This window comes from Ischnura elegans, chromosome X, assembly GCF_921293095.1.
Source record: "Ischnura elegans chromosome X, ioIscEleg1.1, whole genome shotgun sequence".
Lineage (NCBI taxonomy): Eukaryota > Metazoa > Arthropoda > Insecta > Odonata > Coenagrionidae > Ischnura > Ischnura elegans.
In genome coordinates, this window is record NC_060259.1 from 44,679,332 (window position 1) to 44,698,635 (window position 19,304).

The 19,304-nt window shown below is 36.3% G+C and overlaps 1 protein-coding gene across 1 annotated transcript in view; it reads left to right on the forward strand.

Annotated features, from left to right (window-relative positions):
- Positions 1 to 19,304, forward strand: part of LOC124171143 (calcium-dependent secretion activator) — a gene marked incomplete at its 5' end in the record, with an annotated part of 262,640 nt that overhangs the window by 43,931 nt on the left and 199,405 nt on the right. The window contains one exon of the mRNA XM_046550281.1: positions 10,634 to 10,763. Within this exon, the coding sequence (XP_046406237.1) occupies positions 10,634 to 10,763 (130 nt within the window). The remainder of the gene's footprint in view (positions 1 to 10,633; positions 10,764 to 19,304) is intronic.

Consider the following 19,304-nt stretch of genomic DNA (forward strand, 5'->3'; position numbering starts at 1 on the left):
TGATGTGCATAAATTTCGGTTAATACCTCTAATTGTACCTTATTTCCCCATGAAAATCGGATCACTTTGTCCGTCAACGATACGAGTGGCGACTTTTGTAAACCCATTGCGGGGTGGGTGACAACACATTTTGAGGCCGACCTGAGAATCCTCTTTTGTAATATTCGTGGCTGTCGTAATGAATTACACATTTCTAAAACCAAGAGTTATAATCCGAAGTTCATCGGTGAAGGCATCGTTGAACCACATCGTAGACTCATCTCACGTTTTGAGAGTTCATATGTCTTGTTGTTCCTGTTCAAGAACAAAAATCTTCCATTGCCCTTTTCTCATCTTTCGTCGCGCCCTCGCCTTGTTCTGCCTCTCCTCCAGCAACCTCTCCGCCTCGTCCCACTCACACCTTGAGCGCCTTCCCCTCCCTTTCCCCCCACCACCTCTCAACCCTTCTTACTCTCAACCGTTTCCCCTCATACACTCCACCTCAGAACCCCTCCCTTCCCCTCTTGCTTGCTCCCTCACCCCTATGCTTCGTCAGCCTTCTCCTGTGGACCCAATACTCTAAGGAATATGCGATTATCATGTATTTTATTATGCGTACTTGCAGCCCTAATTCTGATATTTGGAATAACTAGCGACGAGAGAAGCAAGAAAGAAATTATATGTTGAATAGCCCAAGAGAAGAGAGCTTTCCATCAAAAGAGAGACCTGCTTACAGCGGGAAACTTAAACATGGAAGTAAAGAAACAATTTATGAGAACCTACATTTGGAGTATGCTCCTATAAGGAAGTAAGACATGGACAATGATAGCAGCGGAGAAAGCAAGGATAGAGGCCATGGATCGACCGAGTTAGTGATGAGGAAGTCCTAAGAAGAGTAGGAGAGAAGAGAAGACCCATGAAAACCTTTATAAGAAGACGGACACAAACTTAGAGGCATAATGGCCTGATGAAGACAGTTGTCGAGAGACAAGTGGAAGGCAAGAACAGAGAAGAAAGGCCTTGAACGAAAATTATTGAACGGGGAAAGAAGGATGTGGAAGAGAAGAAATAAGTATGTGTGAAAAGTTTAGCTGGTAGGAGAATTGAGTGGAGAGCTGCGTCAAATAAATCTTAGCAATTTGACCAGTGATGATGACTTGTATACCGTATAGCGAAATATGCGATTGGTTAATGCGTAAACGAGTTTGTTCGGAAACATTGGCTCTATATTGCTCCTCTAGATCAATAAGTCAGCTATCATATTATCATTGTAACCGTATAATAAGTATTGTAAACATTTTGTTTTCATTGTCATTTCCCACCTTTTCTCCTGTCTCGTTTCTTTACTTCCGAGGCTTGTTTGTCGTCTCCAAACCTCCGATGCCTCTTTCACGACCCTGTACTTACTCTTATCCTCAGTTCACACGTTCAGGGAAAGTATATTTCCTCCATTGTAATATGGCTGCTATGCTTTATTGAGGATATTGAGGCTTATTTGTAGATTTGCCTATTCAAGAAAAATGCTCCTACTTGATAAAACTCCTATTCGCTCCTGTGAGCGAATGTTAGGCTACCCCGTGTATTAATGTCTTGTGTTCTACTTCTTGGAATAGTTAAGCAAAGTTTATTTTTCCTTTGGTAATAGTTTAATGCTTACATATAACTTTCCGTTGATAACTCAGTGCTTTTTTCATTGCATAAATTTCTCTGCCTCACGTGCAGTGCCTTCGATCTTCTGCTACAGCTCCGTATGCTAAATAAATCCTATATCACACGACAATAAATGAATCGCTAGGTTTAGAATACTCGCTGAAATGAAGATTCTCATCGTCGTTTGGACCAGAATAAGGATAACGATTAGCGCGATAACTATTATAATCTTTCAGCAAATTTATATAGCAACAATGACATATCCGACGTTCGGTCTTCGATTTTTCTTTCCTGTATCAATCGGCATTCTACTTCCAAAAATTTCTCGTAAGCATTAGTTCAATGATTGCTTTGGAAATTCTTCGAATTCTTCAATCTCATTGGGCGTAATTGTGGGAGGGAAGAGGGGGATAGAGCCCCCAAAAATGTTTCAGAGAAATAAAAAAAGTATATAAAAATACTTTCTAGTTTTGTCATATCAAAACTGCATCTGCTTAAAGATAAAGGTCATATTTTAACAGTATGGCAGTGAGGCGAGTCACTGAATACCGACCGGTGACTAACCCCCGGACCCATGCCCCCCAAAGCATAAACCTAGTTACACTACTGCCTTGGAGTCTATCTTCAGTATCAAGCATCAGTGTGTAGGCACGCGAAAGTGCTTTATAAAGTGTCTAGTGATATGACCTTGCCTATTCTTAGACCTTTTAGTCCTTTTTGCTCTTATCGCCATTATATAGGTGCCTTGCAAGCATCTATTTCCCCTCCCACTGTCTTTTACTTTCTCTAGCGTCCCCCCTCCACCTCATTTCCCCTCCATCCCCGCCCGCTTCCACCTTCTCCGCCGTCCGTGCTTATCTTCCCCTCTTTCGGCACTTCATCCCCACCACTTCCTCCCTCCTTCTCTCCCCACCCTCCGCTTCCCCTCCCTCGCTTCCCCTCTGCCCTTGTTCTTTCTCTGCACCCCTTCTTTCTTCCCTTCGCTACCCTACCCTGCCTTTATCCCGGGGAAAAATGATTTTTTTCATTTCTTTGCACAGAATGATGCACCGATAGAGCTGAGGACATCTCATTTAGTCTTGGAGGTTCCGCCATCAAATGAAATTGATTTCGTTGTCGTCGTCTTAACCTTCCTCGCGAAGAATCGCCTCCGCTTCCTGATGTCATTTACAAATATTTAAATATGCTAGCCCAAAAAATAGGCTTATTGTGGATTAAGTTTGTAGAGATAAAGTGGATCGAGTTTTTCTGCAGCTCATTATTGTGGTTGGGAAAAATTGATTCGATTTCGATTATTCTGGGGGAGACATGTCCCATTGAAAAATAAAAAATGCCGGGTCGATTCAAAGGAAAACCCGAAAAGGTTTAGATGCATCGATTTTTGGGGATAAATGTTATAATAAAGAAATTTTTGAACCGACTCAAAGGGACGAAACTATTTTTTATTGAGATCAAACGTGAACTCAGCAGGTACTGTTAAGGAAAATTGGGTTAGAAATTGGAAAATGCATGATTTTAGAGCCATTCTGTGAAAGTTTCGCCGAATTGTGGCTTTTTCGGGAAAAAATATTTCGTCCGTTTTTTTTATATCTACGACTGAAGTGTAGCCACACATTTAAGAGTGCATTACTAGAGGGCTCTAGGTAACTTCGACACAGCTCGGTGTCACGGTGCGGGGAACGGGCAGTTGGCCTGCCGCTCGCCGGGAGTGAAATAAAATTCATGCCGCACTCTCGTTAAGAATTTTATACGAGGGAATTGCAACAAATTTCTATGGAGGGATTTAAAAAAATCGGATGCTTCCAATTTCAGAGAAGAGTTAAATAGACTGCCTCTTCTGGTATCGATATTTTTAGATCCAATTAAAGACCAAAATTTACCAAAGTGATACCCTTACGTGTAGATTATAAAGGAAAGGTTTCGAACTTTGGTAACGTTCTTCTACTGAGAGTAAAAGATTGAACACCAATGCAGCTTCCACTTAAATCTTTATTAGATACGACCATGGTTTCGTAGCGATGCTACATCATCAGGAATGCTACATCATCAAAATATATATGACATGGGTTTTTACGACATATATACCCATGTCGTTTACTTTTTGTCCACCTGATGATGTAGCATCGCTACGAAACCATGGTCGTATCTAATAAAGATTTAAGTGGAAGCTGCATTAGTGTTCAATCTTTTACTCTCAGTATGATTGACTTCCACAGAGTATTGCCTGAGACAGTGTCGCATAACGTTCTTCTATTTAAATCATTCCTGAAAAAATCTGTTATCAAACTAATATACAGTATCTTTAACAACAACAGTTAGTCTGGTGGATGGCGCGTCCGATTTTCACCTGGGGGGCTCGTGTTCGATACTTCATCACGGCAGAACATTTTGCCGGCCTCGGTGGCAGCGGGGTAACGTTCTTGCCTGCCAAACAAGAGGTCGCGGGTTCAAGTCCCACCTTGGTAGGTTTCCCCGATCCAGGGCATGGTTGTTTGTGTACGTTTACTTGCTATATTTGTTGAACACCCCGGTGTAAAATGGCCAAGAAAAGCTGTATCCGGTGGTTTGAGAATAAAAATAAATAAAAGTATCATAAAAAGGACTTAGACATGAGAAAAGTCGCGAGAAAATGCTAACATTCTGTATGATGGAAAAAATATTATGAATAAGTTTATAAATCTATTAAAATTTGATTTATGAATGAATGCACATGCATTGTATTGGTTAAAGTTCCCTTGAAAAAGCGGAAATGCAGCGAAATGCAAGTACGAGACAAGTGATGAGAGGTGTTGAAGTGGATGCCTCAGAAACTCGGAGAAGGATGAAATTCTTCAGGAGAGTCAAAAACACTCGCTCTTTCACAATAAGTGAATATCAAGGATTTTCTTTATCAAAATCCAAAGGAAATTCCACGATTATGGAATTAAATTAGTCAGATCTCAACTTTTCTCAATAGCGAAGAAGACTTTGAGTAATAATCAATCAGTGCACCTTCGTCATCGTAAGTGTGGCTTTAATTATCAATTGCGGTAAATGATTGTGCGATAACTGCCACGCCCATAGGGGCATGTTCATCATTGCATATCAAGTAGGTGCTTCACCCATAACTTGAAGGACACATCAAATAATGCGGTTCGAAATTATTTAAGGAAACAGAGCAAGACGATAACGCCGTCAGATTTATGAAGAAAGAAGGAATTAAAGAAAGATTAAAATAAATAAAGGATATGGAAGGGAAAAATTTTTATTTTAGAAATGTCGATCTTTAAAAGTGTAACAAAAAAGGGAGAGGAATCCAGAAACCCTCATCGTGGTTGACATTTCAAATTGAAAAATGCGTAACTTTTACCTCCATCTTAATTTTTTCCCTTGGTGATTGCAAATTTTTTCAATGGTAATAGCCCGGAAAAAGTTTACGTAAATGAGATCTTTCACCAATGCTTTATTGTCGTCGAATATGGTAGTTTAAAAAAATAAAGATACCCATATGTTTCCCTTTATTCAACTGTCGACTACTTCTCGAGCTATTCCCAGCGAAAACTGGATGGCCTTAGCGTTTTTTTTTTCAGATAATTTGATGACGTCACGAGCTTATTCCGTACGTGTCAACGCTTCACTGCAGCTATTTGCCGTTGTGCTCACGTTTCTTGAGGTACTTTAATTTTTAGATTCTTGTGATGGATTCACTTCCCCAATGGAAGGTTCTCCTTTGACACGAAAATGGATAATAACTCTCATGACGTCACCCATTCATGATAGATGGGAGACTACCTTCGCGTTTTGTCATTTTGATCTTACGAGAGAGGAGTAAGGAATTGTTTCTCTTTTTCACCGTAAACTTTCTTTCCTTATACCGAATTCTTTTAAAGAATTGTGATTTCGCGTCTGAGTGAAAAACCCAAAAGTTCACCTGGTCATTCGCGCGAATATGTTTCAAATAAGGAAACTGTTTATGAGAACTTGCATTTAGATAATGCTTCTTTACGGAAGTGAGGCATGGACAATGACCACCTTGGAAAAATTAAGAGTAGCGGCCTTCGAAATGTAGTGCTACAGAAGGATAATGAAGATCAAATGAATCGAACGACTAAGTATTGAAGAAGTCCTAAAAAGAGTGGGAGAGAAGAGAAGCCTCATGAAAGCCTTGGCAAGAAGACGGGAAAACCTTATAGGCCATATCTTGAGACATGATGGCCTGATGAAGACAATCGTCTAGAGGCATGTGGATGGCAAGAATGGAAAAGAAGGACCTGGAATGAAATATATGGAACAGGTAAAGCAGGATGTAAAACAGAAGAAATACGTAGGTGTGAAAAGATTAGCTGCTGGGAGAATTGAGTGAAAAGCTGCGTCAAACCAATCTTAGAATTGTTAACCCGTGATGATGATGTCTGATATATTGAAAAATATATCTTTCAAGGGCTTACCGCCTCCAAGGTACTGTGTACGTGAAACATCGAAGCTAAAATTTTAAATTTCTTTCGAGGAAATTAATTTGTATGAAGAATTTAAAATTACAGGTTTCGACAGCACCTACGTGAACGTCTTTTAGGAAGCAGCAATCATCCGCTGACTGAAACACAGCTCCAAAATCCCTCACTGTGATTCATTGAATAATTTCACTGAATGAATTAACGTTGCAGATATCGTAGAATCATCGCACTGCAGCTACCAGTAAGGCTCTGTTGTCTTTCTCCAGACCTATCAACTCCCTCTTGAGATGGTCATGTAATCGTGAAATGATATGACTGTTAGGACAGTTCAAATTAATTTACAGTTCTTTGTGTTAGACTTTGTATTGGGCTCTAATTTGCTCAGCAGTATACCATTACATTTCTTGGTCCTTGTATATTAGACTTTTATTGGTAAATTAAGTTTAGGAACTTCAAAAAGTGCTTTAGTTATTATTACTGTCTCACAAGGGGCGACCGCTTCCTGAGGCTCTAAAATTCTGCATGAAAGCTAATTTTCAGGATCCGATTGCATTCTTTCAAAATTATACTTTGCATTCTTATTTTCCATCTTATTTTCTGTTAAATAAGTCCAATTCTTACACAAAGGTTCTCTCAGCATTTGATAACTTATTTAAAGGTGAAAACCCTCCCGAAGTCAAAAATCTCTGAAAAGAGTTTGAACATATCTTTCATCCTTAATATCCCTTAACAAATCAGGTATATGGAGGAGCAAAGTTTTCGAAATTTCAAGAAATTAACAATTCCCAGTGGATTCTGACGAAAATACAGAGACACGTGGGTAAAATCTTTGAATAACTCATAATTACTGGCGAAAATCCTTACATATTTTTGTGACAAATTGTTCGGTTATTTAAAGAAAGATTAAACGTTCCCGATCAAATTAACGAAGCTAAAGGTAGATGACGATTCTCGTGAACTTTGTGAGCTTTGAGTAACTTATTTGATTTCAATGGACGATTTTTCCCATTGAAAGAGTAGAAAAAGTTGTGAAAGGGGTCACCCACGCGACAGAAACTTCCGCCACCGACGAGGAAAAACGATTGGAAATTCTGAAAATACTGGAAAGCAAAACCAATTAGTTGGCCATAAAAAAGCAAATCGGCATTGATATAGTATAAATGGATTATATACGTTCTAAAAAGAACATTCACTGTTAAAATGTGGAATGATGTTCTGAAACCACGGGCGCAGATGTGGTTATTCAAATTATTGAGCCAGTGACAGTTTTATTTATGAACGAATATTCGAACTTAGAAATTCAATGTTTTCTAAGACATGGATTGGCTAAGAACGTTTTAAAATAATCAGCTTCTATTTAACTGCAATTCTAAATTGATTATAGCCTTCTGCAATCTGTGAAAATAAATTTCATGAAAAATGCTCAGCAAGAGTTCAACCATTATAGTAATAGTTTCAACCATTATACCATATAGTTCAGGTAACATATTAGCCAAACTAAGACTATATGATACTCATTTAAGAGCAGGCGCGTGTGAGAGAATGCGTGGGTGACGTCACTCCATACCTTTACCAGTAATGACTATCGCCAGATTCTTTAACCTCATTGAGAAGGAATCGTAAAATAGGTTAATGATGCTCGATTTAGGTTTTTTCCCTTCGCATCCAAAAATATTACGTAGTATTTATTTGATTTCAAATAATTCCTTATCCAATTTCATTCTTTACATTTTTATTTATCTCGCATCAGTTAAATTCTTGACGAAAGATGAAATTTGCTACTACTGCGAGCAGGTGAGAGGCACAAACCTTAGCAACTACGTCTCCCTCTCACTCACCCATTTTTAATGATTGAAAGTTACGTCAAAGAAAATGGAGGTCAGCGGAAATAAGTTTTTGTAACGAATTTCACGATTCAAAAACCAAGAGCTGTAATGGAAAATTCATGGATGAAGCTATCGTTTAACCACATCTGAGACTCATCTCACATACTCCTTTGAAAGTTCTCATTTGTCTTGTTGGTCGTATTTAGGAACAAAAATCTACACTAGGGTCTTGTGGGAATAAATAGTGTTAGTGGGATAAATTATTCATCCTCTCCATTCTGCCTTTGATGGAAACTAATGTATTTTTTCACCTTATTTATCAACTTACTGTACAATTCAATTTCTGCACCACTTCTAGTGTTATCATTGTGATATTTCTTTTGATGAGAGCCCTTATTACAGATGCAGGTAAAGGGAGAATAGTATTGGAGGCGTGGTTGGGCGGACCGATAGCTTATTGATAAGTTGGGATATGGAACGCTGTGTTGCTCGCTTTTACGCTTTGAAGTCAGAGGAATGCGTCTTAAAAGCAGACGGATTTAGAGATGAACGATCATTTTGCAATGCCGTTCCAAATCCTCATGTGTCGATCGAAGGTTCCTTTGAAAAATCCATTTGTTGTAAAAATATCAGAGTGTAAATGTCAAGAGTATTCGAGATGATCGAGCGGGATTTCCATAGGTTAGTCAATTTTACGCTGAGTATGGTCTGACTCAATCCAAGCTATGCTGTCCATTCTCTGTTGAGATTGGTGTCACCCTCCCAAAGCATATGTTTACTTCGTTGCTCATGTTAGCATTCCTGATACTTGTTTGTCATGTTTGTCATCAGCTTAGCTGAAAATACTGTAATTATTGATATGCTTTTCTGTTATTTACATTTATCAGCATCCGTTTCCTCTCACATGTATATTCTGGTGTGATCCAAAATACATATTTTTTCCTAAGATAGTGAATTATTTTTCTGGCAACAATACCATGGAAATCGATAATAGATTAACCTAAACTGTATGTTGGCACAAATTTATTCACGAAGTTTGTTCATAGAAAATTGTAACCGGTTCATCAATTGAGTTTGTCCTGTGGTCATTGATCAGGAGAATATTTCGTCATTCTAATTACGCTTTACTCAGAAATTACTTCGTTCCTTTTTTAATTTAGCGTTATTTATAATAGAAAAATCCATATTATGAAAAGCCAAGTGCATAAAGCAGTGCTGTTATGTATTCCCTCACATTTAGGTAATAATTCTCAGTTTTTTGTGGCTTTAATCTCTGCCTCTGACTCTTATTTTAAAGGAAGGTTATCGATAAAATGTAAGATTTAAATAAAGAATTTTTCTCTTGCAAATTGAAGTACGGAAAATGTGTCTCGCGATATGGCCTGGTTTTGAAATAAAAGGATTGAAATATGTGTGTTAAATAAAATGGTGAAGGTAATTCAGCATCAGTGATTTATTATAATAATTTCTATGGTATCAGTAGCTTTGCAAGTGACACATAGTGAGTCAAAGACTGCTTAATAGTGTGCCACTGATGTGGGTTATTGTATAAATACGGAGTTATCCCCTTGAATTTTGCAAATTCATGAGCAGCTCTTAAAACTATGTTGTAGTAGCTGATTCTGTGCTCGTATGCTGTTATAATCGCTTCATCTCATTAAAGTAAAAATTTAAGTAGCAAACGCGGAAATGTAAAAGAATATTTTTAGCCTGCTTGACCAGAAATGCCGCTATATGAACCGCTAAAATGGTTCCAGGTAGTGAATTTCTCACGGGTACTGTTGTGGAGATTTAAGGTTTTATATATGTACCATCCCAAAGAGATGTAAAGAAGCAAAAAATCAAAGAAACTGCGCACACAAGACTACATAGATTTCAAATGAGCTTTCAGGAGGTTGAAATTATGCTTTGGAGCCTTTGTTACGGAAATTTAGTGTAACATTTGCGCATGTGCTTTTAAAATATGACACTTATTTCGTTATGGACGAATTTTTCCACTTAGAATTTGCTCATGAAATATGATTTATATTTTTGCAATTGAAATAATAATAAGGGCTAATATAGTGCGGACCACAATTAATATTAGTTCCATGTGTTTGGCAAAATATATTAGCATTTTGTATGGAATTTTGTGGTAAAATACTTATGAATTATGTTTACTTGTAATTAAATTGCGGACAATAATTGCAAGTAATTAGGTCAAAAATGAGAGTGTGCTTTAGGGATAATGCTGCCCATACATTAGCGAAATTCATTCGAGGAAAACGAGTTATTTTTATGAATTTATTGTTTTCCATTGAAGAGTACAGTTTACTTGAATGGATGTATTAAGTTTATTCAACATTTTCATTTAGGAGATAAACGATGTAACGAGGTTTTTAAACAACGTAACGAGTTATCCACTTAATTCGTAAAACGAACTAGCATATAATTTTGAACATCCACAACTCTACTTTATATGTCATTTATCTGACATTTACTGTGCCTCGAATTGCTTTTTGGCGGTGCTGTTCCAATATGCATCGGACCATTTGAACATTACTTTTGCGGTATTTTCATGGTGTGCCATTTTATTCCCATGTTATCATAATTATTACGCAATATCTGCCATGGTTATTTTGGAAACTATTATAATCAATGAGCGCAAAGCGTTTTGCGGTAGGAATAATTTTTGCGTTCCTCTATTCAAATATTCCCGTCTTCTGCCTTATAGCATTTGACTAATGACTTTCTCCTTTATCTCAGGTCGCTGTCTCCATCAAGCGGTGTTTCACAAGAAACTATCAGTGCAGGACAGCAAAGGGGAGGCTCGCTACCCAGACCAAGTAGCCCAAGTCCTTCACTGGCCAGCGAAAGGGCGGAGGCGGAGTTGCAGGTAAGTGGAGTACGATCTCCCGGTAACAAGGACCTAATGCTTTCCCGAAGAACAACTGCGATGAATTTTTTCGGGCTTCCGACCGGGTTTGACTCTCCATTTCTGCTGACGTGTCTGTGAAATTCTTTTCCATCGTTCTGAGAGCTGATTGACGCTGAAATCAAGTCGTTCATCCTATCGGTTTTACTGTTGATAGAAAAATTATGTACTTTTCCATGCCATTTATGGACAGTGTTCATTACTAGTGCGATAAAAATAGAAAAATTCATGGGCGAAGGAATCTTTAAATGCACCTTAGAGAGAAATAAAGGGTTCTCACAAGCTCTTTGCAGTCATCTTTGAGAGTTCTTTCAACTCGTTTGTCCTATTCAAGTATAAAAATGTACCGGGTTTCTTTTCTACTTAAACTGTACCATTGCAATAAATTTATTAATATTCTCCATTCTCTTACTCATGGAAAAATAATGTATGCTTGATTCAAAAATGACCTATGTTATATTCCAAACCGTATTTATTGAAGACTCTACCGATTTCGACATTTTCAAGTAATTATCAAAGGTAACAGAGTACTGTTATCTCTTGATAATGGTCTAAAAATATCGAAGCCGTTACAGTTTTCTATAAATACTGTGTGGAATATAAAAAAGTTTGTTTTTGAATCCACCATAGCACAAAGTGAACTCGCAAGCCATTTATTTAAAAAATGTATGTTTTTACGCCACTTATGCACACACTAACGCCAACCAATTTCGGTAAACTTATGTTGCTATCATTGTCATATGAGCCATTTATGCCTATTCAGAAAAAAGAGAGAACGCTGCTGAAAGAGTAGTTTAGGTAACTTATAGGGTTAGAAGCAGACAGGCACATGATAAATTATTGATGGATTGAACGTTTAAAATTATTTGACAATATGTGTCGCAATTTCTCATATGCCGACAGATCAACCAGTCCTGAGGACGATGTAAAAGTATTCTGTCGAAACTTTGGCAGATGTGGAGAGCATAACGCAGTGTAAAGCCGGAGAAAATTCATTGCAACCTTCCACGAAGTTTAAGGCTCAAGCTGAGCATGATGATCTTAACTAGGTCCTATAGGGTAGTTCAGCTTTAATTAGTGGCAAACATCTCGTGTCGCCAGAGCTTTCATCAACATGAAAAATTATCGCACGCTTTCCGGGCGTGTAGTATCGTGGAAGGTCACCCGGGATTTCCACCGGGTCAGGTTCTCCATCACGGCTGACGTTTCGATGAACGCGTCCTCCATCATTATCAGGGCACGTACCCATCTGATCATGCCCTGATGACGATGGACGACTCGCTCATCGAAATGTCAGCCATGATGAAGAACCTGACCCGGTGGAAATCCCGAGTAACCTTCCACTTCAATCAATATTTCTGTACTTATTTGACATCGAAGCATTTTTATGGCTTCATTCGGGAGAGTATGGTGAGTGGAATAAGGAAAATCAACAACACAGTTTTCGCTCCCGTTGAAAATGGAAATTCCGTGTAAGAATTAGGAGGCAATTAGTGTATTGAAGTGAAGCGAGCAACCGCGCATCTAGTATGCCACTAGAGAAATTAGTGCTTTCGCTGAAGCGCATTATCGCATCTGGCTAGAGATTAAATCATTCTGAGTAATAGCGAGGGTCTTCATTTATGTGGAATGGCGCTGACGCTCAAAAAATATCTTGGTGGGTCGCTAAATGCTCCTTTTTGCCACCCATCGAGCCTTTGCCATGAAGTCTTTCGTGGAAACTTGATTTAAAGCCGTCCTTTTCTTTAATTTTTAACCTCCGTCTAACTATCCCAGGTGGATACGTTGTTCTTGTGCAATGACACGCGTGCTTTTGTCGTGCGCTCTAGTCGTGGCTTTTGAGCTGAATTCGTTTCTGCGTCGTCGGGAAAAAAGGGAGCTTTTTTTAGGAACTCTTGCTCGCTTACGTTGAAGTTGGAAAGAAGGGTCGACCATATGGCAGCGAGCAGCGGCCACATTCTTAATCCCGTACCTTTCCTTTGAATCTCTTGCCTGCTTCCTTTTCCCCCTTATAATTTCATTTCCAATGTCGCCCTCCACCCTTTGAGGTTACCTTTCCCTACGCTCTTTCAAATTAAAAAAATCTTGTAATTCCCTATGAAGGCATATTTTGACGCTTAAGGTCAGGAAATGGAGCTCCTTCTTTGCTTATTGCCGTGCTTATTATTTGAACTAAAATGGTGGTATAGGCCGTATGGCACCTATGTGTTGAAGATTTAAGCGAGATGGCGCTATGTGCAACCGTAAAACTGTTTGATCTTCATTTTTAGTGGGCGAATTAGCGGTTCGTAAGCGAAGTATTTCCTGAATTCTCGTAATAATGGACAATTTGATTAATCAGAACGAGAAATATTTACTTAATGAGCACATACTAGCTAGAGTAATTGGAATTTAGATATAACATACTCACGGTTATGATCAACCTATTGACGATCAATGATTTTTAGATTCAACTGTGTTACAGCTGTGCAATTTTAGATCCAATTGCTTTACAGACCTTACCTTGATGAGGTAACGACTGTACCAGAGTCAAAACCTTGGTCGATTTTATAGAAATATTGTGAAGCGTCACTAAGGTTATTATTTTTTCTGGCATTGAACTGGAGTTTTAAAAAGCTTCTCCAGTCAAAAATAGTGTGTAAGTTATGCACCCAATTATATTTATAATTATGAGTGGAATATAAAATTCATAATTATATTATTCTTCGGGATCAATGTCTTTTAAAATATATGCTCAATATCGGTAGGTATTTGGTGAATCTATTTTCTTTCTCAATAAAATATTCTCTGCTGTTTTTATGGATATCACATTTTTGCTGCTGCAGCTAGGAAGTTGAAATTTGAAAATTTTGAAAGTTGAAGTTGAAACAACGAACAGTTTTTCTTATTCCTTCTAATTATTTTAAATTTTAGAGGCGCACGTGTTTTTAATGAATGCCATATTAGTTATTTATTGTGCAATTCAATTTCGTCATTCATTGAAATATTTTCACATTGGGAATCGACTGTAAGTCTGCCCTGAGACACTTGACTCAAGGTAGAGATGTCTTCTGTGATTACCTTCGTTTGCTTTTCCCCTGAACTGATGTCGGAAAGGTGGTGGTTTGTAAAAGTAATTCTCTGAAATCTATTATAGGAATTCATCAATAGTTTTTAATGCAACTACTCAATTGCCATATTGCTTCAAATAAAGTGCACATTTGTTGCCCAAATCTTTCTGGAATAAACATAAGAATTATGTATGATCTTTTCCCGGCGTATCAGGTGCAGAAAATTTTCTCGGGTTTTCTGCCGGATGATATTCTCCATGTCTCCCGACGTCTCGAGCAGCGACTTGCTGTTCATCCTCAAGAGATCTTCTGAATGATCCCCTGAGGATACTGAAGTATCCTTTTCTGAACTTTTCTGAACATAGGAATGGCTTTATTCCAGTTGAAGTGATATAAGCATCCTAATATTCGTCGAAAGTATATAAATAATGGCGATATGATGTCCTATTCAATCCTTTCTAGGCAATTAATTTTTATAATTAATTCGAGTGTATTTCATTAATGATCCGACAAAAATCTACGAATTTTTAATAGATTTTTTCATAAATTCGAACTAAATTCTTATCGCCCTCATGCCTATGCTTTTATTTTCGTGAGATTTCCTGTTTGTGATTTATTTTTAAAGTTTTTGAGTCAACTTGAAGAACAAAAATTATGTTATCTTTTAATGTTTTTGTTGAGTTATTGTCATTAGTTTTTCATCGAATCTCAATTGACGATGATCAAAAGAAATCAAAGTGTAACGGCCGTTACCTGCGTAAACGACATGTCTCACCATTTATTGTAAGACTCCGCCTATTAATCTTTCTTGCCATCGTTTCGATCAACCTTCTCCTGTTTTCATAATTTTTTCAGTCCTTACCATACGTTTTCACCTCCCTTTGACTTGCTTGCAGAAATTCGTGCGCCTACATAATACCATAGAGTAAGTATATTACTCTATGATTTACTCTATGATCTAAGACTTACTCTATGATAATACTTAGACTTGGAATTAGTCTATATTTTGCTTGCCTTTTCCTTTTCTTTTTTTACCTAGAATTTTCGATTTGTTTCTTAATATATTTAGCAATCCCATAGTAGGGCAGTGCGAAAAAACCCTAGTTATAAATTTCGTGTCACTAAAGCACGGAAAATTTGAATGAAATAAAATGAAAATAATTGTTTTTTTTTCATAGTAGAAAAAAAATTAAATGTAAAAATGGCTTAAGTGCAAAATGTATGCATTTTTAATGATCATGCGCGAACGGAAATAACTATTTAAATCCATGAATATGTGTACATTAATAATATTATTTACTATATGTAATCATTTTTTCTATAGCTTTAAAGAATATACATTTTACTATTTTTAATACCAAAAAAATCAAATTTCATTTTTGTCATTTTTAAGTACTTTGCGGAATCGGAAGATGACGTCCGATTTTAACGTTTTTTTTATTTTTCTGGTACTATAATATCGCAACTTTTCCGCGCAATAGCGACACGAAATTCGTCAGCTTTTTTGCACCACCCTATGCCAGAGTCCGAAATTCCACTTCCCCCATTTATCGTTTACGTTTATTTGTTTTACTCAGGAAGTTCGTGAATCTAGTTGAAGAACTTTTTTACGATGATACCAATCACATCAATTTGCTCGTTGTTTTTGCAATACATTAGAAATTATTATTGAATTGAATAGGAACTATTGAAAGTTATCTCTATTCAGTCAGAATTTCCTCCGGATCTAAGTTAACCAGATCCTGTCCACAGTTATATTTCATTCGAGAAATCGACATTTATAGTTCAACGCAAGTTGTAATTAAAATGTCCTACCTCTACATTTCAAGCCCAAATGGAACTTTCGTGAAATGATGAATGTACAATTGGTAAATGCAGCCAAGTAATTGTGTTTTATAGGTAAAATTGAATTCGATCAATAAAAATTTGTTTTAGTTCTTAGATCTTTCCTTCGCATGCATGACAAATTCTGCGCTAATACGGCTGCATTTTTTAATGCCTGTAATACATTGAATTAATGATAACTCACTCGTGAAGGCTTCACTTATCCTATAAAAGAAAAAAAAGAAAAATATATAACATACGTTAGGAAAGAAAGGTCGTACCCGTTATTTATTCAAGCAGAGCCCATTTTCTAAATAAATCGTCAGATAAATAAAATTGTAAATGTATATGAGTCCCACTCATCATTGTGTTATATTAATTGTAAAAATTTTCGTTGAAATTTTTGCCAAAACTTGACGAGCGTGCTTTTTTAAATAAAACCTATTTTCGTAAACTTTGGGAATATATTTAAATTAATACGATGATATTAATAAAAAATAATTCTTAAATTTTTTTTCTGATTTACTTCACTCTTAGAGGCGATGATTATTAAGATTTCGTGAAGCATACCCAAGGTATTAAATTGAGTCCTTTTAACTGAATGGTGACATATTAATGATTTATGATGGGTAATCATGTATTGTTATTTTAAATATTATTTTCATTATAAAAATATCAATTATTTAAAAAATAATAATACATGATTACCAATAGTAAAAAATATTAATATAAAAATAATTTATTATAAAAACAATTATCATTATAAAAATATTTTTTCTTGAGAGCTTACTCTTTAATTAATCATTTTTTTACACCAATTAGTGAGAATTATTTGTCAAATATCTACATATTAATACTTTTGAAATAAATTTGTCCTTCCAAGTACCTATTGATGATTATTTGTCGAAGTGCGACTGGCTTTTTCGACCGTCGGGCATTATTCTTATTATCAGACTTACTCCTTAGGCAAACCTTAAGCTGAATAGTTGGCCTCAGTATCATTAGAAACGATATATTTGGTGAAATTCGAATTCATCTCGCTAATGCATTGCTATACTTTTCTACAAATTTTGGGAAACCCGCGCGTTTGTAAACTCCGTTCACTCACACAAAATACTTCCAAGAAAAGTTTCACTCCCGTATATGTAATTGGTTTTCATTCCCAGCCACTGCTATTTAGATAGTGTGAAAATTCATTTCAACGATGCGTTTTTGCTTTTGGCCGAAGCTCTCACAAATCGTAGTAAAACTTACCATTAAATTTGCAATATCTCTTTTTACCTGTCATTTCATCTCATGTTTGTTTATGAAGTAATGAGCAAGCATGCGTTAGTATTTAAAATCATTTTAAATATTATCGCCTGGGTTCCAATTAAAAAACAGTTTTAAAATCGTAGATAGGATAAATTTGAAGCTTATGGATTGGTTCGAAATTGCGCTGGTTATGTATCGGCCTCTTATTCATTACTAATTAAAATATTTCAAATATAAGTGAAAGATGTTGATTTGAGCGGTAGTATGTTTACATGATTTTATTATATGGGCAATGGAAAGACATGCAGGGAAGCTGAAACTCGGTGAAGGATGAACTATGTTACACTTTAACATATAATCATCATTATTTTTACTACAAGCGTAAGCTATGATAAGTAACGATTGGAATTTTCAACCTCAACTTGTTGGAATCTTTTCTACTGTAACCTATGTAAATGTAACCTACAGAGTAACGTAGTCTCCAGGAACGTTCTAAGATTGTATTCAAATTGTAACGAACTCCCCAAAATATCATTAATTCTTTTTAGATTTCATGTCTTAGGCTATGGAAATAAATAGTTCCAAAAGTAATATTTTAGTCTCTAATGATTATAATTCATTTCAAAACTTCGGTTATTTGAGTTTTAGCTGCCTTTGTATGAGCATAGCAGATAGCAGGTGGCATAAATCTATGGCATAGATTTTATATTTCCAAGAATACTCCAAGAAAATACATTTATTAAAGATATTCTGTTCGCAAATGTCTAAGGTAATGTGTCTGCGGATCTTAGCCATCGAGTCTTATGACAGGCTCAATTAGTTATTCATCCTTGGTTCACACAAAGCAACATGAATCTATTGTCCGTTAGCTTTACAATTCGGAAGGTGAAGCTGGCTAGTGGCCGTCTTTCGTGGCTTTTTTTTTGGCTTATCGGGAAACACAATGGCAGGTGCAAGATAGCAGAAGCATTAGCTGTCTCCCAAATTGTTAAGTTCACGCGCAATTGATTAATGCTGCAGAATACGAACTTAGTTTGGATAGCTTATTTAGCCAGTAATTAGGCTCGCATAAGCTATGATCCGTTGATGCATTTTCTTCAAAATGCACTAAATGCCTTCGGACACCCCAAACAAAATCTTTGATGTGCGAGGTGGCCCAGGGAAAGGAACTAGTCCCCCTAAGTATGTTTTTTTATACGCCTGTTGCTTATTCCAGGCAGAGCTTAACCCGCACCTATCCAAACCTACCTTTGGGTATAATAAGTAGGTGTGTGAGATGCATTAAATAATTGAACGGTATATCTTTGATAAATACATGCCATATACTCGCCTTTATCACATTTATGCCATGAATTAATAATGATAATTTTTATTACTTCCCAAATAGAAAAACAATTTTCACAAATAATTTATAGAATTTTTTACTTCCAAGGGTAACTTTAGGTAGTTTCTAAGAAGTATCTAAGGTGATGCTACCATCCCATTTTTTATAGTTGCTTATTTCTTTTTAACAGAGCAATACAATCAATTATAATTTCAAAGTAATTACCACAGTATTTACAACGAACCAAATATAATACAGTAAATACAAAATATTTTATCCAATAACATTAAAGAAATTATGGACACTTTGCCGAGTTAATTGCCATTCCGATATCAAGTTGAAGAAGTTAATTTTTATTATGATTTTTGGCTTTTAAGTCCTCTGGTCATAACCATAAAGTCATAACCTTGGGTCCAATTGGAAACCAATTTATTTCTTAGATTATGTTTCTTACTAATTTATGCTTCCTAATTAAATATTTCTCCTCGTCTTTGTGGCGACATGCTCAACCTAGTCGCCTATTTGATAATAATAATAAATGTATTGTCCTATGACAATATCCGTTGGAATATATGAATTATACATTTATATAATTTGACTCTGTAACATAACAACATTGGGTAATTTTAATAATAAAATGAGAAAAAATGCTTTATAAATAAAACAACAGAAGAGTAGGTACAGTATAAAACCGAAGTAATCAAAACGAAACAAGACTCGTCAACTATGAATTATCTTAAGGATATGTAAAGTAAATTTTTAGTCTAGCACACGAAACAGTAATGCTGCTCTGTTGAAGAATGAACATAGCGTGAACATCATCAATGTATATATCCAGGTACATGTAAAGAAATATACAATTCATACACCAAATATTAAGAAGTTCCGTCGGGAATGCTATTTCATATCCTAATCCCTGAGTTTATAGTTGACGTGAGATAGATAGTAGTTCTGAACCGAAGGATTTTATGCCTTCTTCTTGTTCTCACTACTCTGACGGAATAAATTCGGTTTCTGGCAATGAGTTCATACAGATAATCATGGGTTTTC